Below are 17,737 nucleotides of genomic sequence, written 5' to 3' on the forward strand. Positions count from 1 at the left end.
CGGTTGCTGAGTCTCAGTGGGATGGTATGTTAGAAGCCTTGCTGAAGCAACTTGAATTCTACGTCCCTGAAGGAGAAGAGATCACAACACAAGATAGGATGGACAGACTTGGCGAATTTGAACGAAGACTGGGGAGGGTAAATCAAAGCGTATTCGGCGTTTTTTATGGTATGCAGGATGTATTGAACTCCGAGGTGGATAGAAATTTTGTGAAGATGTTCATCGAAGTACTTCGTTTGCACTCATCGGAGCCATCGAGGCGGTCAAAATTTCTCTTTGTACTTAGAGGCCCACCTGGCCCTGTTCATGAGTATTTTGGGGACTCGGATTCTTTTGCAGTAAGAAGTACTGATTGTCAAGTCTTCTGTCGAAGTCTTAAGTTTCTACGGCGTTAGATTTATTTATGTCTTTCCTTAGGGCGTGCAACGGCAATGATGAACCCTCGGTTTATTGAAATTCTTCTGTTATGCTGAAACACAGAGCTTGGTACAACACTAGACCTGGTGCCTCACGAAGGCCCCTCATGATCGTGGGTCCATCTATCACAGCTCACTTCGAGGCCAGGAAAATATTAAGCGTGAATTATACATTGCAACAACAGTTTCGGAAGCAATTCCCCTCCGCTTTGACAAGGACTCTCCGCAGCAGCCAAGTTTCCAACGGCTTGTCCTACCATAAGCGTCCGACATAAGCTTTTTGACAACCATACAAACAGGCATATACAACCTGTAAACTTTTGTTCCATAACTCACGACGCAGACGCCACTTTTCTCCGCTTTGAGCTTCTGAATTCTTGCCCAGATGAGCCACGTAAAGGACTTCTCGGGACCCGAAGGCCGGGATATGAACCATCAAATTGTTGCGGAATCCGATCGATCCATTTGAGAACTCGAAAAGTTCGGCTTTGCTCAGGGTTCCGGCTCGGGGACTCCGCATGGTCGACGGTCGAGAATGAGGTTGGTCCGTCTTCGTCTGGCTCACGGACCCCAAGGCCGTACAGTTTGTACAAGCTGGCGATGGAGAAGGTATCGGCGGTCACCCCGGAGAGAGTCGAGTCTGAGGACCGAGGTGGGTGACGTGGGATGTAATCGGGCTCCCGCTGTGGGTCGGCGGAGAAGACGTCTTCGCTGACTTTGCAGAATCCATTTATGGTTTCTTTGATATGTGGAAATTGGTGTTCTTTGAGGAACATAATGGAGGTGGCTGGTTGAACAGGCCTGGGTCTGAGGTGGTAGCCGGATGGGTGACAGGAACCGTCGCAGAGCCGTTTCGTGCAATGTGGGGAAGTAATGGTCTGTGGTTCACTTTGAGCGGGTCTAGCTCGTATTTTTCCTCTCCGGTAGGCCATAGTGCTAGACTTATCAGCCTTGCCAGGACACGAAATTATCCGCGATGATGGGTGTTGATTGAGGTGGAAACGCGGATCAAGAATCCACCGGGAGCCGGTTTGAGATAAAGGTGAGGGGTAACGAGCTTAGCTGCCCACAGGAAGTTTCTATACTTGGTCGAGCTACGCTTACACGGAAAGGTAGTACGTTGCGGTGGAATCGGGCGTTCCCACGTAAGCATCTCGTGACTGAAAGCATGATGAGTGCCACTGGTAACAGAAAAGATTTGCATGCACAAGGGCCTATCCCAAAAAAGTTTCCGAAACTGACCCAATGGACGACTATGTAGATACTGGCTATTCAATCTCGTTCTGTTTGCTGTTTGCTGGTTATTAGTTAGCCAGCTGGCAGCGGACCTATGGATTATTCTACGTACCTTCATTATTCCTCTACGAAATACCCACATTTGTCACTGCTCGACCGCGGCCTTCCTCCGCTACCTCCGCGTTATTGCACCAGAAACGCTTGACAACTTCTTCCTTCCCACAGATGGCAGTGATATCATTGTATAACCAGGACGACTCCTTCCAGACGCCCGCTAATGCAAGATAGTACAGCAGCAGCAGTCCCACACATCAAGTCCCTCCCTCGTCGCCAGAGCCATGCACTAAACATCCATCTCATCGGCAGCAACGCCCTTCTTCGCGCGGTCCGCGACACGCTGCCTCGTCTTTGCCTTCGCCTCATCGACCCACTGGTCGTACTTGCCCTCCTGCACCTTCGCCTTGGTCACACCCTTGACCAACTCTCCCACGAAACCCACAAAGTTATGCCTACGCAGCGAATTCTCCCACATCCAGCCCTGGCGCTTTTGCTGCTCGCGCTGCAGCCACTCGGTGTCGCCAATCTCGCGCGCGCGGATGCGCAGGTCGCGCACCATGGCCAGCAAATTGAAGCGGATCTCGGTCTGCGGGTAGCGCTCGATGCGGCGCTGGAGGACGGGGATGACCTTGTCGGGGAACTCGTCGGCGGAGCAGGGGCCGTGCGAGATGGGGGCGGGCTGCAGGCCGTCGAGCTCGTAGAGCACGCCGTTGACGGGCGTGTAGGCGACGAAGTGGTAGACGTCGTCGTCGCCCGTCGCGGCGCGCTGCGTCTCGTCGACGAAGGGCGAGGAGCGCGCGAACGAGTTGTGCGTTTCGCGGATCAGGTCCGAGTTGGAGAGGGCTTCGCCGCGGAGCTGGGGAGCAAGCGCACGCGCACGTTAGTGACAGGGCCGGGAGAGACGCGGGGTGTAGATACGTACGTCGGAAGGGAAGGCGGTGGTGAAGTCCTTGAACTCGCGCAGCTGCGGGCCGATGTCTATCTCGCCGTCCTTGTTCAGCAGCACCGACAGCAGGGCTTGGGTGCCGCAAGCGTTCTGGATGGTCTGGGCGGCGAAGAAGATGTTTTCGGCGGCCTCGTGGTCGAAGGTGCCATCGCGGGGCGTAGCCGAGGGCTTCTCGTCAGTGGGATATTTGAAGAGGAAGATGACGCCGTAGACGGGGCTGAGCTGGCGTAGGTAGTCGGAGTCGAGGGCAATCAGCTCCTCAAACTGCACGTCTTTGGTGCCGAGGTTCTGCAGCAGGTAGGTGAAGACACCCTGGGCGCGCGGAGGGTCAGCGACAGCGGCGGAGAGGCATGGAAAGGCAGCGCACAAACCGCGTCGGACTCGATGGTGTTCCAGCCTCCAGACATGGCTTCGTGAGAGAGGTGTGAAGGTGTGGGAGTTGGAAAGCGTTCGGACGTGGAGCTATGGCGGTGATTGCCTCATCGCTCCGGCGGCCCGCGGTTTTGCCGCAAGATCGGCAGTCTCGACGCGCCAGGCCTTTCTGGCAAAGTTTCAGGCTTCAAACCATAAAAATTATCCGAGCGCAGTCCGCAAAAGAAATATTGCCATCGCACAGCCAGGTCGTGCAAAATTCAACGGCGCGCAGGCTGATCGGCTGTCGCTACTACTGGACGGCTCCGACGACTTGATTCGCTGACGCGCTCGAGGTTACACAGGATATCACGAATCATAGTTGTTATCATCGCCACGGCCCTTGCTTGGGTTGTAGAGGAAACGCGACTAGCGTGACGGTGCGACGCGGAGACGACGCGCGCCAAGCCCCGCACGTTATTTCTCCTCCGATCCACATTCCTCGCCAACGTTATTACATCCCAAGCTCGGGTCTTGCTGCTGGGCAACTCTTGCTCATGTCGTAGCCCGCTCTAGTTGCTCGTCATCACTGACATCTACACCCACCGACAGTTCGTTTTCGGCTCCGCATCCTCCGCCGCTGCGCTGCTGAAATTTTGTCACGCGTCTAATACGCCCGCCTTGACCTGCAGTCGTATCAAACCACTATCTATTTCCGCCGCAGCTCAGTCAAGATGCTCGGAGACGCTCAATTGGACGCCTGCGAGTCTCAGCTCCGGTCGTTCCGCATGATGAACGGCCAGTACTACGAGACTCTGCAAGAAATCCTCCGCAAGTATGAGAGCCTGGTTGAGGACTACCGCATGCTCCGCAGCGACTACGAAGAGGAGAAGGAGAATCGTGAGAAGTACAAGCGCCAAGCCCGCGGCCAGGAGAAGAATCCTTTCGTCTTGGTGCTCGTCGACGGCGATGGCTACACCTTCAAAGACCATCTGATCAAGAACAACCGCGAGGGAGGCGTCAGTGCTGCCCAGCTCATGAGCACCGAGATCCGCGAGCGTCTGCGGAAGCTGGGCCATCTTGACCACTGCCGCCTGGTTGTTCGCATCTACAGCAACTTTGCTTCCATCTCCCGTGTCCTGAGCCACCACGGTCTCGTTGGCGCCCATGCTCGATCAATTGCTCCCATCGCTGCCGCCTTCACAGGTGCCAAAGACCACTTCGATTATGTTGATGCTGGAGAGGCAAATGGTGCTGTCTTCACCAAGGTTGAAGGTTCGCCGTTTGTACAACCCTCGATGACGAATCACAGCTAACCGCTGCCCAGAAACCTTCCGCCTTTTTGCCGAGAGCGGCCAATGCAAGCACGTATTTTTTGCTGGCTCCCACGATACCCGCTACATCCCTCTTCTCAGTCCCTACTTGGGAAAAGCTGATAAGATCACCCTCATCAAGTCCCCTGCTGACCAGTCAGAGTATCGTTCTCTCGGCCTCCCCATCGAGAAATTCGCATCAGTCTTCCGTGATGTCCCATTTCCCGCTCAAAACCCCGGCAACACTACCATCAAGGGTGCCGCCACCAAGCAAGCCATGCCTCAGCCAGAACCCGTCAAACCTGTCGTCGAGGAGCGCAATGACTTGTTCAGACTTAACGGCGCAAGTTCTAGGAACGATAGCGAGGACTACACCGATCCGAATGCTCCCAAGCCGTGCGCCATGTTCGTACGCAAAGGGATATGCAAGTTTGGCAAAGGCTGCAAATTCAGCCATCCCCCGAAGGGTTCCGACACCCCCCAGGTGCCTCAGATCAAGACGAAGACCAAGGAAAACTGGAGGGACGGCAATGCCTTCTCCGACGATTGGGGGAATAATGCCCCCGAACCATCCTATGGGGATGATTGGGGCGCCAGCTCCAAGAAGCCGGCCAGCTTTGCAGATGACTGGGGCAAGGTTCCCAAACCGAGGCAGGGCTCCCTCATCCAGTCCAGGTTTGCCGATGACTGGAGGGAGAACTCAAGGCCTTCGACTGCCGGCTTTGCCGAGGATTGGGGCAATGGTCCTCAGCAAAACTCCAGGAACGGATCCATCTCGAGTAACAGTCTGCCTTCCCGTGCCCAGAAGCCAGGCTCAATTTCGGAACTTAGCATGGGCTCTCGCCATCAGGAAGAGATCAAGCCACATCAGGCTGAGGCTCTGCGTAGCAAGTGGGAGTCGGATACTCCGGAGTCGCCCAAGACGAAGGACTCGATGCCTCCTCCTGAAAGGCCCCAGTCAAAGAAGTTCAACAGTGCCTTCACCACCGCCGCAGACCTTCCTCGCCCGACGCCCGAGACCGAAGGTATGATTCCCGTCAACAAGTACGGTGACCGTCTGGACTTCTACCTCCCGCGCCCCACGGCCGAAGAATATTCCGCGTACAATGCCATGGCCAAGGAGCCTGGAAGGAAGCCCTGCAACGAATATCAGCTTCGCGGTCACTGCCCCTCTCTTGCCGCCGGCAATGACTGCGAATACGACCACAACCCGCTCAGCCCAGAACTGTTCCATGTGTTGAAGGTCATTGTGCAAGGATACCCGTGCCCGAAGCAAGGCGCCTGCCGCAAGTCGGATTGCTACAACGGCCACGTCTGCCAGCGCCCGGGCTGTCGCGGCATATATCCCTGCAAGTTCAAGAACGACTACCGCGCGCACAACCTGGATCCGAAGGTCGCCGAGTGGGCTCCTGCCATTGACATAGCAGAACGCGAGCCGGACGACGCATCTAGTGTCACCATGGGCGACGCAGTGCCAGAAGCCGTACCGAAGCCGGCTTCTTCTGTAGCCAGCGACATCAAGCCGGACGTGCCGGAATGGCACCCGGAGTCAGCAGCGTGGAACCCCGACGCGGCGGACTGGAATCCTCAACCTGCCACCAAGAGCTGGAAGCCGGCGGCAGCCGAGTGGAAGCCCGACACTACCACCACCTCCTCCACAATCTTTGATTTGAAAAACAGCACCTGGAAGCCGGCCGTCTCCAGCTGGAACCCCAATGCCACCGTCTGGAAGTCCAGCCAAGTTGACCGCAGCGACATCGACAGCGATTCCGACAGCATCGCGCCGCAGCCGGAGAAGGAGATCCTCGACCTCGGCGCCGACGACAGCGACAACAACGCCGTCAGCAGCATCTTCTCGCCCAAGGCCCGCGACGGCCGCCTCGACAGCGTCGTACAGAACGCCGGCGCCGGCGCCTCAAAGCATCAAGATCAGGCCACCACCAAGGCACCCCTCGTCGACACCACCGCTGCCGCCCAGGCCAACGGAGGCGGCTCCTCCTCGAACGGTGACAGCAGCCAGTCCCCGGCACCGCAGCAACAGCATCCAGAACCCGAGACCAACCTGATGGACGACGACTGGGGCAACCCGCCTGACGGCGCCGGCATGACGTTCGCTGAGACGGCTGAGCCCGTCAGCTTCGATGATGACTGGGGCAGCGCGCCGCCGGGCGTCGATAATCCGGTCCTAGCCGACGAGCCCGTGGATTTCGCGGATGACTGGGGTCCGAGCACGAAGAAGGCTGCGCCGGCGAAGAGAGGACAACAGCAGGCCCCTCGCCAACAGAACCACAGAGGCCAGGCAAACCACGGTAGCAATCATTCCGGGCCGGTGTGGTGAGTATGCTGGCTTTGGTTCACATCATCCATCCCATGTTCCTTTGTTTTTCTTCTCTGCTACTTACAAAGAACCTCTGGTAACATCGTACTTCTTGACGATAGGCCCTCGGAATTGGAGAGGCAGCAGAAACAGAAGAACGAGTATGACCACCTCCTATGGGTGAGGACGGTCGACTAGAACTTCTGTCTGGCATGCAGAGCAGAGAACCCAACAGCAAACAGAGTTTTACTGGTCCCGGAGACCATCTGCAGCTTTTTGCTCTTCGACAAACCCAAAAGTCAAACATAAAAATTCCAAAAATTTGAACAATGCAAAAGGACGACGATGCTTTCTTTCCGACAAAAATCCAACCAAACCTTCGGACTGGCTCAAGACCGAAAGAAGATTCACAAACAAACTACAACTTACAAAACGACACCAGGGGGAGAGAGCTGATGAGATAACGAGGGGTGATGGGGAAAGCAAAGATGCTGGCTACTTTGAGGGGAAACCGTAGCTCTGCAGCAAAAAAACGGACCTTCCCTCTTCGAGCTAGCTCATCTCGATCCCCTTCACCCCTTCGGACTGGCTCACAGCGCGCACTTGTTCGACGAAAGAGCACGCGCGCGCTGTGAGTTGACTTATAATAGTCCAGTACATCGACTGCCTTCTCCGTTGGTTCTTTTTGACTGCGATTTCTCCGAATTTTATTACTTTAAACGGGCCGCACGCGCGAGAGGGGAGGGGACGAGACGTAGAGGTTGTGATACACAAAGTTGGCGAAAGAGCTTGGAGGGAGAAGGGATGGTCGAGCAGCTGAGATTCGCTATTATCGTCGACGTTCGTACTACCTACCGTACCGTAACGTACGGTCCCATCTTGCACTTCTCCCTCCTCTTTTGAGCTTTCTCCTCAGGCACGATCTTTCCCTCCCCTCGACCGTTGCGGAATTTGAACGGGATAGAAGAACTTGCGTTGCATTTTGGTTACGATGCCGGAAGGATCTTCTATCTTTTTTGCTTTTGAAAATTTCCCCCTTTTGTAAGAGAAGAAAAAATTTGTAGCGAGCGATGCTTTCGAGAACCTGTTGTATATAAGTAGACGTGGACAGATGGAGACGAAAGTAACGTAATGGCTCGTACAAGACATTCTTTTCGGAAGGGAAATTTGAGATGGCATAGTAAGGCTTTCGCTGCGTTTTGAATGGTGATGCACTTGTTACGTCTGTTCTTGCATTCCGAGCGCAAGATTTTGGTACTCAGTCTTCTAAGATATGTTTTTTTGTGACAATTACGAAGTGCGCAGGGATGCGGGCGTAGCATGGAACGATTTGATGCGGAAACTGCTAGATAATCTCCTGCAGAAGCAGGCTCAACACTCACACTGACAGTCACAGAGTCGGCCGTGGCAAATCTTAGCAATATGACAAGTCAGCCACGATACTGCAAGTTCTGCGCGCCCCCATAATTGGCTATGTTTGTACCAAGCTGCAGGCGATGGCCCTCAAAACTCAGCCTACAGCCACCCGTTGTAGCAAATTGCTGGCGTTAGAATGATCACAAGGGATTCTGAGTTGTTCTAGTGCTACGATAGGTCGAAGTCGGGGGTCTTTGCTCCTCCCCAAGGCTTCGATAAGCCCGGTTTTCTCTCAAAGAAGCAGCTGCTCTGTAGTTTTCAGCCGCAAAAGGGCTATTTAGATTCACCGGCGTGAAAATAGAGTTGTTGAGTTGCATAAATTCTTGCTGCAGCTGCCTTTTCTGCTTCACTGAGGCTGATGGTGCTGAGCAGATTTGCGGTTATTTTTCAGCTGCTGCTGAACCCTTCACCCTATCACCGAAGCTAATAGAAGCTCCTATACAAGGCTGACAACATGCCAGGCGAAGCGCCAAAGTGCGCCCCAATTGGCAGTGAGTGCCACTAATTCACATGTTTCGTATGATCGAATTGTAAAATCCCTCGTCGATGGCGAGCGGTTGGTTGGCTGTGAAGGCGTTCTAGACCGGTGGGTGGCGCCGAATCAGGCAAGACCGGGCGCGGGCGGCCTCAAGCAGGCATTGGGCCAAGAGCTGACGGCTGGGTCAAGCATGTTATGCGACCATCAGCAAGACCCTATCATGAGGATAGGCTTCATTGGATCGAGTCTTCAGCTCACACATTCGAGTGGCGATTTTCTCTCAGCGTCCCAATAGGCAGAAGCACCTATGTTTGTCGGAGTAACCATATTCAGCTTTTGAGGCTGGCGCGATTGACCGGTTATCAAGATTATAAAAAACCTTTCAGAGTATCTGTTTGAGTCTTCAGATGCAAATCTTTATTCATTTCAGTGAAATCCTCTGCTCCAGTCCGTCACAGCCATGGAAGCTGCGGGGGTCGACGAAGACTTCCAGAGAATGTTGGATGAAACCGTTGCTGAGTACAAGACCACAACCGGGCGCGATCTCAGGGAAAATGTGTCTTTAGAAGCTGAGAATCTTCTAGCGAACATCAAAGAGGACAAAGTGGACGACGAGGAAAAGCAGAAATGGAAGAAAGCCAAGGAGTACCTCCGCAACAGTTTGAAATGCATTTTGACACTGGGCTCGATTGCCGCCCAAGGTGCATCAATGGTAAGTGTAATGCTGAGCCTTCCGCGACTGAGGTGAACTAACAGTAGACGCAGGCGTTCGGGCCAGCGCAGTTGTGCTTCAACGCAGCCTCTTTTCTCATCGACACGGCGCAAAAGTACGAGAAGATCTTCTCAGGGCTCGGCGATCTGTTCGAGAAGATTTATGGCTTCCTACTCCGCTTTGAAGTGCATGCCAGGCCGAAGGCAATCGGCGTGAAGATCGACAGCCACCTCAAACTCATTATCCACAAGCTCCTCCGCAAATTTGTCGATATCTGCGCTCTCTCCGTCAAGCTCGCTTCGACGAAAGGAAAGATTCGTGCTGCTCTGTCGGCATTTGCCTTCGGGAGCGATCAGGGAGTGAGCGCTGCGATGGCCAGTCTCCAATTTCTAGTCGAAGAGGAGACGAGAATGGCTATAGCGTTGACTCTGGAGGATACCCAGAACAGCGGAGCGAGGACGTCGGCCGGGATCACCGAGCTCAAGGGCTTTGCACGCAACGCTGATACCAAGCTCGACAATATGAGTCATACTGTTTCACTCACGCTCGAAACCACCCAGAGTAGCGGAATCGAGATGACATCCGGGTTGAAGAAGGTCAATATGGTCTTGCAGAATACGGAAGCTAAAGTCGAGGCACTCCACAAGGCCGAAAAGCGCAAGGAGGAGGAGAATTTCATTGAGAAGACCCGAAAGAAGGTGAAGGAGCTTCTCAACATTAAGGAAGAGACCTGGCGTGACCACCAGAACGACTATCTCAGGAGCGCCGTGGAGAATACGGGCAAGTGGCTGTTCGAGGATGAGCAGTTCACTGCCTGGAAAGCCACCAACGAGGCCGATCACACTAACCCGGTGTTCGCCCTTGAAGCCGGCAAGGGTTTCGGCAAAAGCATACTGTGCGCCAAAGTCATTGAGCACCTGAAAGACAGCTTTAAGGATGGCAATCAGACTGACCGGGTGTCCGTCGCCTTTTTCTTCTTTAAAGAAGACCGAAGCTCCCGTGAGGATAACCTCTCAATGAACAACGCACTCCAAAAGATCGTGTGGCAGCTCAGCAAGAATGACCCCGCTTACCAAAAGTTTGTAGCGGGAGTAGGGCAGGGCTCCGATAGTTTCAGCAGCAACACGATGCAGCTTTGGGAGAAGGGGGTCCGGGACTATGCAAAGACGAACGCTACCTTCTTCATAATCCTCGACGGAATCGACATAGCCAAGGAGGAGGCGGTCAAGACACAGCCGCTTGTCAAGATACTGCAAGACATCGCCTACATGACTAGGGATCCCAGTTCGCGACTGCGCATCCGGCTCTTTCTCACTGGCCAGGGAAAGGACTTTTCCGAGCTGATCAACAAAAGTGGAACTGATATCTATACGGTGGCGCTGGGACAGGTGAACCGCGACGACATTGTTCAGTTCATCAACAACCGGCTAGGCAGTGCGCCGGCCCTGCACACGCACGATAACCTGCGCGTCAGAATCTGCGGCAAGCTGCTCGATATCGCGGGCGGTGACTACCTCAAACTCACGCCGATCTTGGAAGAGGTCAGCAAGAAGGATCGACGCAATGAGATAGAGGCGGCACTGGAGCGCGCTAGGAAAGACCCGCAAGAGGCGTTGCGCAGACAGGTCGAGAAGCTTAACGCGCAGCTCGACGATCAGGACATCAAGGAACTGAACGAGTTGCTCGTGTGGGTGTTTTTCGGCATGCGCTCGTTCTTGGTGGAAGAGATGGAGACGGTGCTGTTCCTGAGGAATTCGGCGAGCCGCGAGGATTCTCTCGTAACACTGGCGAGGCAGATTGAGGAAAAATACTCAATGCTGCTGTATATCGGCGAGAGCAGTTTCGTCATGGCGCATCCCACGCTGTGGTACATCAAGGACCTGCAGAGCGAGCAGCAAGAGGCAGAGGAGGACGCGGACAGTGAGGCCGATTCGACAAAGCTACACAAATCCGAGGTGGATATCGTGAGGCGCTTCCTCAAGCAGGTCTGTGACGACAAGCTCTTTGCCAAATTCGGGTTCGAGGACCTTTTCAAGCGCAAAATGGGAAAAAAGGTCGCCAAGATCGACTTTCAAGCGCCCAACGGGCACGTTCGGATCCTGCTCACGAGCTTGAAGGCCATCTGCGGAGACGACAGAGACAAAACCAAGCCACTGCATCAATATTTTATCTACTCGCTAGATTACCACCTCAACGAAGCCGACCTAGCGCACGCCGAGCACAAAGCCAAGCAAGAGATTGGAGCGTTGTTGCTTCAGATGTTTACTGACGAGAAATGTATCAAGACGTGGTGGACCGATGCGCGGCTGAACGCGTTGATGCGATATTACGTGGACTACCAAAGTAACCTCGAGGATGCCATACTAAGGTGGTTCAAGGACACGGTCGTCGTCGAACACCTGTCCGAGGACGATAAGCACTGGATTAATGACCTGTTGTCCAAATCCAAGCCTGAGGAGGATCTGTTCAAGTACATCACGCGCGTTACGGCCAGAGTCTGGCTGCAGTCGTTCAAGTGGCCACTTTTCGACTACTTCTATTGGGTGTACGCCTTTGTGACCAAGGTAAACTTCACTTGTTGCCCACGTTTTGTGCCAGCTATGACTGACGCTTTTGGCAGATCGAGAACCGTAGTAGAAGCATGAAACAGGCTCCTGAGAATATAGAACTTCTTAAGATACCCGCTGACATGATCTACGCGGCCGAGAAGTGGGCCAAGAAGGAGTTGGCCATCGATGAATCAGACGTGCAGTGGATCGTCCGCGTGGCGTACACGCTGAGTCACTTCGGCCACCAGGCCGAAGCCCTTGAAAGATGGCGCCTCGCGTGCTCGATGGACCCGCACAACTGGATGGTCGACTTTCTGCATGTGAAGATTAAGCGGGACCAGCAGGATTATGAGGCGTGCTTGAAGAGAGCATTGGCCCTTGTAGAGCGCTTCCGCACCGATGAGAGTTTGAGAAATGACATCGCTTGTTCGTGGAAGGAGGTACTGCGCACCATCGCCGACGCATATCACTCCCTTGAACAGCATGAAGCCAGTATTCACGCATCCTGTCGGCTGCTAGAACAGTTCCCGGACGACTACAAGTTCGTCATGACCGTGGTCGAGCGCTTCGACGAGCGCGGCAACTTCCGCGGCGTCATCGCCTTGCTCGAGGAGCTGGATATGCCGCGACCTATAGAAAGGCTGGAGCAGCAGAATCAGAAGGAGAGACAGCAAAATGCTAACAACAACGAGGGTAAGGTGGTAGAGAAACAAGAAGAAGACAACGACAACGAGAACAGCGGTCCGACCAAGCTCACCACCCTCTACCATGCCTTCGCCTCCTCAGACGACTATGACTCCTCTTCCTCATTCCACTACCGCGTTGCACGCGCTGCCCGCGTTACTAATAGCATGGTGGTCGTACACAAGGCCTTCTGCAACGCAATGGATGCCGCCAAGGCACAGCCATCCCCTTCCTCCATCACTACTTCTCCCTCACCCGACGAGGACATACTCGCCGCTCTACGCTACTACTACGCCCTCACCCTCTTGCACCAGAGCACCTACCAAGACGTCGATGACGCCGATGCAGACACCAAAAAAGCGGTCGAACTGCTCGAGTGCAACCTTCTACCCAATAAACTGACGTCTCCCACCACCATCAATGCCTGGACGCTCTACTGTAGCGCCCGCGCCCTGTCCAGTATCTACCTGCACTACGCCAAATCTGTCGGTGTGAGCGGTTCGGACTCGGACCAGTGGACGAAGAAGCTCCGCACGCTCGTCGACGCGCAGAGCGCGCAGGCGAGCAGTACCGGGGAAGGGGGGCCGGTCGCGACCACCCTAGTGCTAGGTCGCGTACTACACCTAGCCGGCAAGGAAAGTGAGGCTCGCGAGGCTACTCGGGGCTACGTACGCGTTGCACTGAATCTTCTCGATGACGACGACCCCGACAACGACACGCAAGCGTATCTGATGCTGGGCGAGGCGCTCGCACCGCTGGACGATGATGTGAATGCGCTGGCAGCGTGGGGGGTCATCAGGCCATGGGAGGTGGGGAAGAAGAGCGATGGAAAGGAGGGAAAGGCTGAGGACGAAGCTGGAGGAGAAGGAGGGGATAAGGGAGAGGAAACGGCTGAAAAACAGAAGGGCGTTGAGAGGCATACGGAACAAAACGACAGCAAGAACGACGAAGCAGATGAAGCAACAGCCGACACTGAACCACCAAAGATCATCCGCACCCTCGACGCGGACGACACTGGCCCGAAATCCTCCACCGATGACGGAAAGCAAGGCATACCCATCTCGCCAGGAGACGGCACGGCCGCTACCGGTGAGGAACCACCGCCACCGCGCCTGGACGGCCCGCTGGGCAATTACTGCGATGGTAACTGTAACACAACGTGGGAGTACCCGGACGACATCTACGTGTGCAAGGACTGCATTGACGTTCAGTTCTGCGCCGTCTGCTTCGACAAGGTGCGGACCGGCACACTCGAACGCCAGATCTGCGGCCGCGACCACGCCTTTCTGCACGTTCCCAGGTGGACTGACATCGCGGCGGCTGATAAGGCGGCGGGTGGTGTACCGAAGGGGTTCATGCGGGTGGGCAATGAGGTGTTGGCGATTAAGGATTGGATCAATGGGATTCGGGTGAAATGGGGGTTTGCGAAGGTGGATTAGGGGAGGCTGGTTTGATTGTATGGTCGTTTGGTTATTACGGCTTTAGCCTACGTATGACTCTTATAATTACTCGTTCACACTTACCGCGTTTGTTCTACTTAAACTCCTTTTTCGTAGAACTTTCTCTTTAGCAGCTTCTTTTCTGTATCTATTGGAATTCTCATTCATTAAGTTCTGTAACATTGGTAAATTGGTAGGTTCTGTTGCTATTCTGAGTGTGACTAATTGTAAAAGGAGAGGGGGCCGTCGTATTTAGTTCGGCGTGCTGTGCGTGTGCTCATGCTATGGCTAGAGAAGACTCCATATGATGCACGCATACATACCATTGAACTGAAGAATTCACAACCATCTTACGGAACCCGTAAGTCATGCCGGGCGGTGCATTGTCTAATTAAACCAGGACTCTTGATACCCTGAAAATAAATGCACATCTTGCTCTACCTTCTTGTCATCCTTCAGGGCTTGACCATCCATAATTCCGTGAACATAGCTTCGCCCGACCAATTGAAAACAGAGTTCAGGTGGATGGTAGCAGTCCTTTTGCCCGTGCTCCTGATCGTCGCTATGGCGTAGAATGAATGGAATACTCCCACCACGTAGGACGAACACCTTGTCCTTGACAGCGGTTTCCGACGGTCCAATGCCCATGAATCCATGCTTGGTAAGAAAAAACCGGGTTTGAACAACTTTCGGTATAACTACATCGAAGACGTGCTGCATCCACTCCGCTTTCGACTCATCTGTTGGGTCGTAGTACCAGCAAAAGTCATCATCGCCCTCATCCTCCTGACCACGTAATCTTCTGTCGAAAGTGTCCCCAGCTCTGGCGTAGTCGTAAGGCGGGTCATCATCCTCACTGGCGGTTCGACGGACCACATCACCGCTCATGGTGCTTTTGAAGGCATCTGATTGAGATTGGCCGGTGGAGTAAGTTTCACGAGCGAAAGGGTCGCCGACAAGCATCCTTGCCCACCCCCTGATGACAGGCCAAACCAGCTCCTCGTTATCGCGTTCGCAAGATTCTCCCACAGATGTGATTGTGTCGAATTCAACCCCACGGACCATGAGGATCGAGTCGCAGCAAAGCTCGGCTTTGGACAGGCTATCCCCGGCGTTGTACAGATAGGTGTGCATATCAAGGTGATTCCTATCCGGTCGCGTCCAGTCTGGAACCCAGGATGGTAGCCCTTGATACTGCGAATGGAGAGAATGGCCTTCGAGGACATCGAGAGACTTTTCTTCTTCAATCAACTTCATCGTCGCGTTGATGTAGGTCTGTGCGAAGCCGATGGAGTAGCTGGGTGTTATGGGTTGAGCTTGATTCCATATGCTCAGCCCAAGGAGCGCATTTATCTTATCTCGTGGGTCTGTCGCCCCCCGAAGACGGAACTTCTTGAGGAGATTGGCGAGACTCGGCCGGGTGAGCGATTCCCACAGTGTTCCCAGCCATTCCCGCTTGAGCTGCATAACTTTGGTCAACAGTCTCCAGAACACGTAGAACTGGTGCCGTGGAAGACTATTAAGCTGAGGTGAACAGCAAGTTAAACCATGATTGTTCAGAATATTCACCTGGCTAAGAAGGTTGTCGAAGGGTATTATCAGGTGGAAATGGATCAACCACATCTTCTTGGCGACCATTGCTTCTTGGACAGTCCACATCCGGTCCCACCATGCGCTTTCCACGATAGTCCGGAATGCGTCGAACGCACCTTCCAGCCGGCGGTCTACTCTGATCTTCTGGGGATTTCTTCTGTCCGCCGACTCGAAGAATGGAAGATCAGCCGGATGCCGACATCCCTCTTTCATTAAGCGGAGAAAGGCGAAGCATGCCAGAATTTTCTCTACTGCCGATCTCTTGGGCCCACTGAAGCGGCTGTGCAGTGAATAAGGATCCGTAGATCCTGCATCCAGGCTCGACCCTTCACGGGTGGCTATGTCTAACGCATCGCCAACCTCGATGGCGTGTCCGGTCGGGTTGACGATGCCGTCGACGCTCGGATGTCCCAGCCAAGCGAGCACGATCTCAGCACCTGAGAATATGGACCTCATGAGTCCGACCTGGTATTCTCGTTCCGGGACGCATTCCTGATTGATGCAAAGCGCGTCGATCCACAAGGTCCGCGCCGCGTCGGGCTTGCGGAGAAACTGGAGCGCTGTGTAGAGGTTGGCTGTGACGGAGAAATCGGCATCGTTGAGGGTGACGTGGTGGGGGTTGGATGGGTCTCCCCAAACGTACGACAGTGCTTCGTACTTGGGCTCCTCGAACAGCGAAAATACAGCCAGTTCGCAAACGATTTCGTCGGAAAGCTGGCCGGGAAGGAGCGAAAGTAGCCGTATCTCTCGGCGAGAAGGGTCCAGGTGTGGATATTGGTAAGCCTTCTCGGATATGTGGATGGTGCCAGGCAAAGCAGGACAAGCGGGTGGGGTCGACATGGCTGCTTCAATACAAATTGGTTTCAACTTCTTAGACTGAATCGCATCTGCGATTGCTTAGGTATTGTTGATGCCCCAACCCAAGAACGGATGATGGCCTGCTCAGCGTAATAGTTTGAGGAAAAGTCTTGATGGAACGGCTTAAGCAGAGTGAAGATACTCTTACAGTGCAAAAGAGAGATAAGCTTTTTTTGCGTAGCGTGTGACTAAGTGGTGTCAAATGGGTCCACGTGCAGCTGAACATAGGCTGAAATGGCATGTAAGTGGGGGCGAATGCTGCCTTGCCGTTGTGGCTGAGCTAGCTCCATGCATGCTGCGCCGACACGCCAAATCGATAGACCGAGAGTTCAGGCGTGGCACAGTTCAGCTGGTCATGACCCAGGTTACCGGACTGCCCGGTAGGACGCCATATCCTCTGCTCCGCAGCCCGGAGGATCGCCTGGCGCTCGACCTGCTCGTATGTGAATTTGGGGAACAGCCCACGAAGGCGGCTGAGATTTCATACAGGCGTAAATATGATTGACTTCCCTCTTTTCAAATCTAGCCGCCCTAGGTTGACGTCGAGACCACTAAGCTATTTTTTAAGTTGACATACATTTTAAAAGGTGAATTACTTACTCATGGGGAAATGCACTAGAGAAAAACTGACCCAAGTGTTTGAAGCGTGAATATAATTCCTGGTGATATTTTGCGAAATTTAATTTTCAAATATAGCTTTGATTGTCAGTCGTGCAAAATACAAAACACATTGCAGAGAAGAAAGTGAAGATGTGGAACGTTGAGGGAGTTTCAAACGCTTAGCTCAATGTGGAATAAGCCGCAGGACTTGGATCCGCAACCTCCCTATTCCACGATTCTTCCATAAGTTTTCTAGAACTCAGGCATGAAGTTTTTCGCTCCTAAAAAGAGAGCCGTACAGCCCGGTATCTCCAGGTGCGCGCATCATCGCTGGTGGTCTTTCCTTTCCTTTAGACGGCGTAGCAAGGTTTCAAGCTCTTATTGATCATCGGCTTAGCTTACGTTGTGCTGTGTTTCAGCTTTACTCGTTGTAGCTGCACAAATTGCGTCACTTGATATTTAAACACACACGCAATGCAGGAGCACGAAAGCCCTCACGTCGCAGTGCGCTCTCGATTTCTGTCAGGAGTTGAAAGACAGTGTGAAATGCATTCTACTACCACAAAGAGTAGCGCTTTTTTCTACCTCTTACGGTTTAGCGCCTCCTTCCAAAACATCACCGGGACGGCAATCACGCAATCCAACAGCCAATCAAGGTGACACGGGCACTTGATTGGCTACGCCACTAACGCATACGTATCCGGTCTCGGTGCGCACCTCACCCTTAAGTACGCAACTCACAATCCCACCACCACACACCACCACTGCCCTT

At 53.8% G+C, this 17,737-nt stretch overlaps 4 protein-coding genes across 4 annotated transcripts; 2 read left to right on the forward strand and 2 right to left on the reverse strand.

Moving 5' to 3' along the window:
* Positions 1–1,995: 1,995 nt before the first annotated feature.
* LTHEOB_5281 (Ubiquitin carboxyl-terminal hydrolase 2 protein) lies at positions 1,996–3,062 on the reverse strand (the record flags this gene model as incomplete). The annotated part of the gene is made up of 3 exons (XM_035514409.1): positions 1,996–2,565; positions 2,632–2,967; positions 3,027–3,062. 3 exons carry the CDS (start codon positions 3,060–3,062, stop codon positions 1,996–1,998), a joined length of 942 nt encoding a protein of 313 aa, XP_035374149.1.
* A 678-nt stretch (positions 3,063–3,740) lies between these two features.
* Positions 3,741–6,834, forward strand: LTHEOB_5282 (Zinc finger CCCH-type protein; the record flags this gene model as incomplete). The annotated part of the gene is made up of 3 exons (XM_035514410.1): positions 3,741–4,281; positions 4,334–6,653; positions 6,759–6,834. 3 exons carry the CDS (start codon positions 3,741–3,743, stop codon positions 6,832–6,834), a joined length of 2,937 nt encoding a protein of 978 aa, XP_035374150.1.
* Positions 6,835–8,990: 2,156 nt separating this feature from the next.
* Positions 8,991–13,914, forward strand: LTHEOB_5283 (Neutral amino acid permease; the record flags this gene model as incomplete). Its single annotated transcript, XM_035514411.1, has 3 exons — positions 8,991–9,242; positions 9,296–11,806; positions 11,863–13,914. 3 exons carry the CDS (start codon positions 8,991–8,993, stop codon positions 13,912–13,914), a joined length of 4,815 nt encoding a protein of 1,604 aa, XP_035374151.1.
* Positions 13,915–14,301: 387 nt separating this feature from the next.
* Positions 14,302–16,347, reverse strand: LTHEOB_5284 (Heterokaryon incompatibility protein; the record flags this gene model as incomplete). Its single annotated transcript, XM_035514412.1, has 1 exon — positions 14,302–16,347. One exon carries the CDS (start codon positions 16,345–16,347, stop codon positions 14,302–14,304), a length of 2,046 nt encoding a protein of 681 aa, XP_035374152.1.
* Between the last annotated feature and the right edge of the window lie 1,390 nt (positions 16,348–17,737).

Source organism: Lasiodiplodia theobromae (assembly GCF_012971845.1).
Source record: "Lasiodiplodia theobromae strain AM2As chromosome Unknown scaffold_14, whole genome shotgun sequence".
In the NCBI taxonomy this organism is placed as follows: Eukaryota; Fungi; Ascomycota; class Dothideomycetes; order Botryosphaeriales; family Botryosphaeriaceae; genus Lasiodiplodia; species Lasiodiplodia theobromae.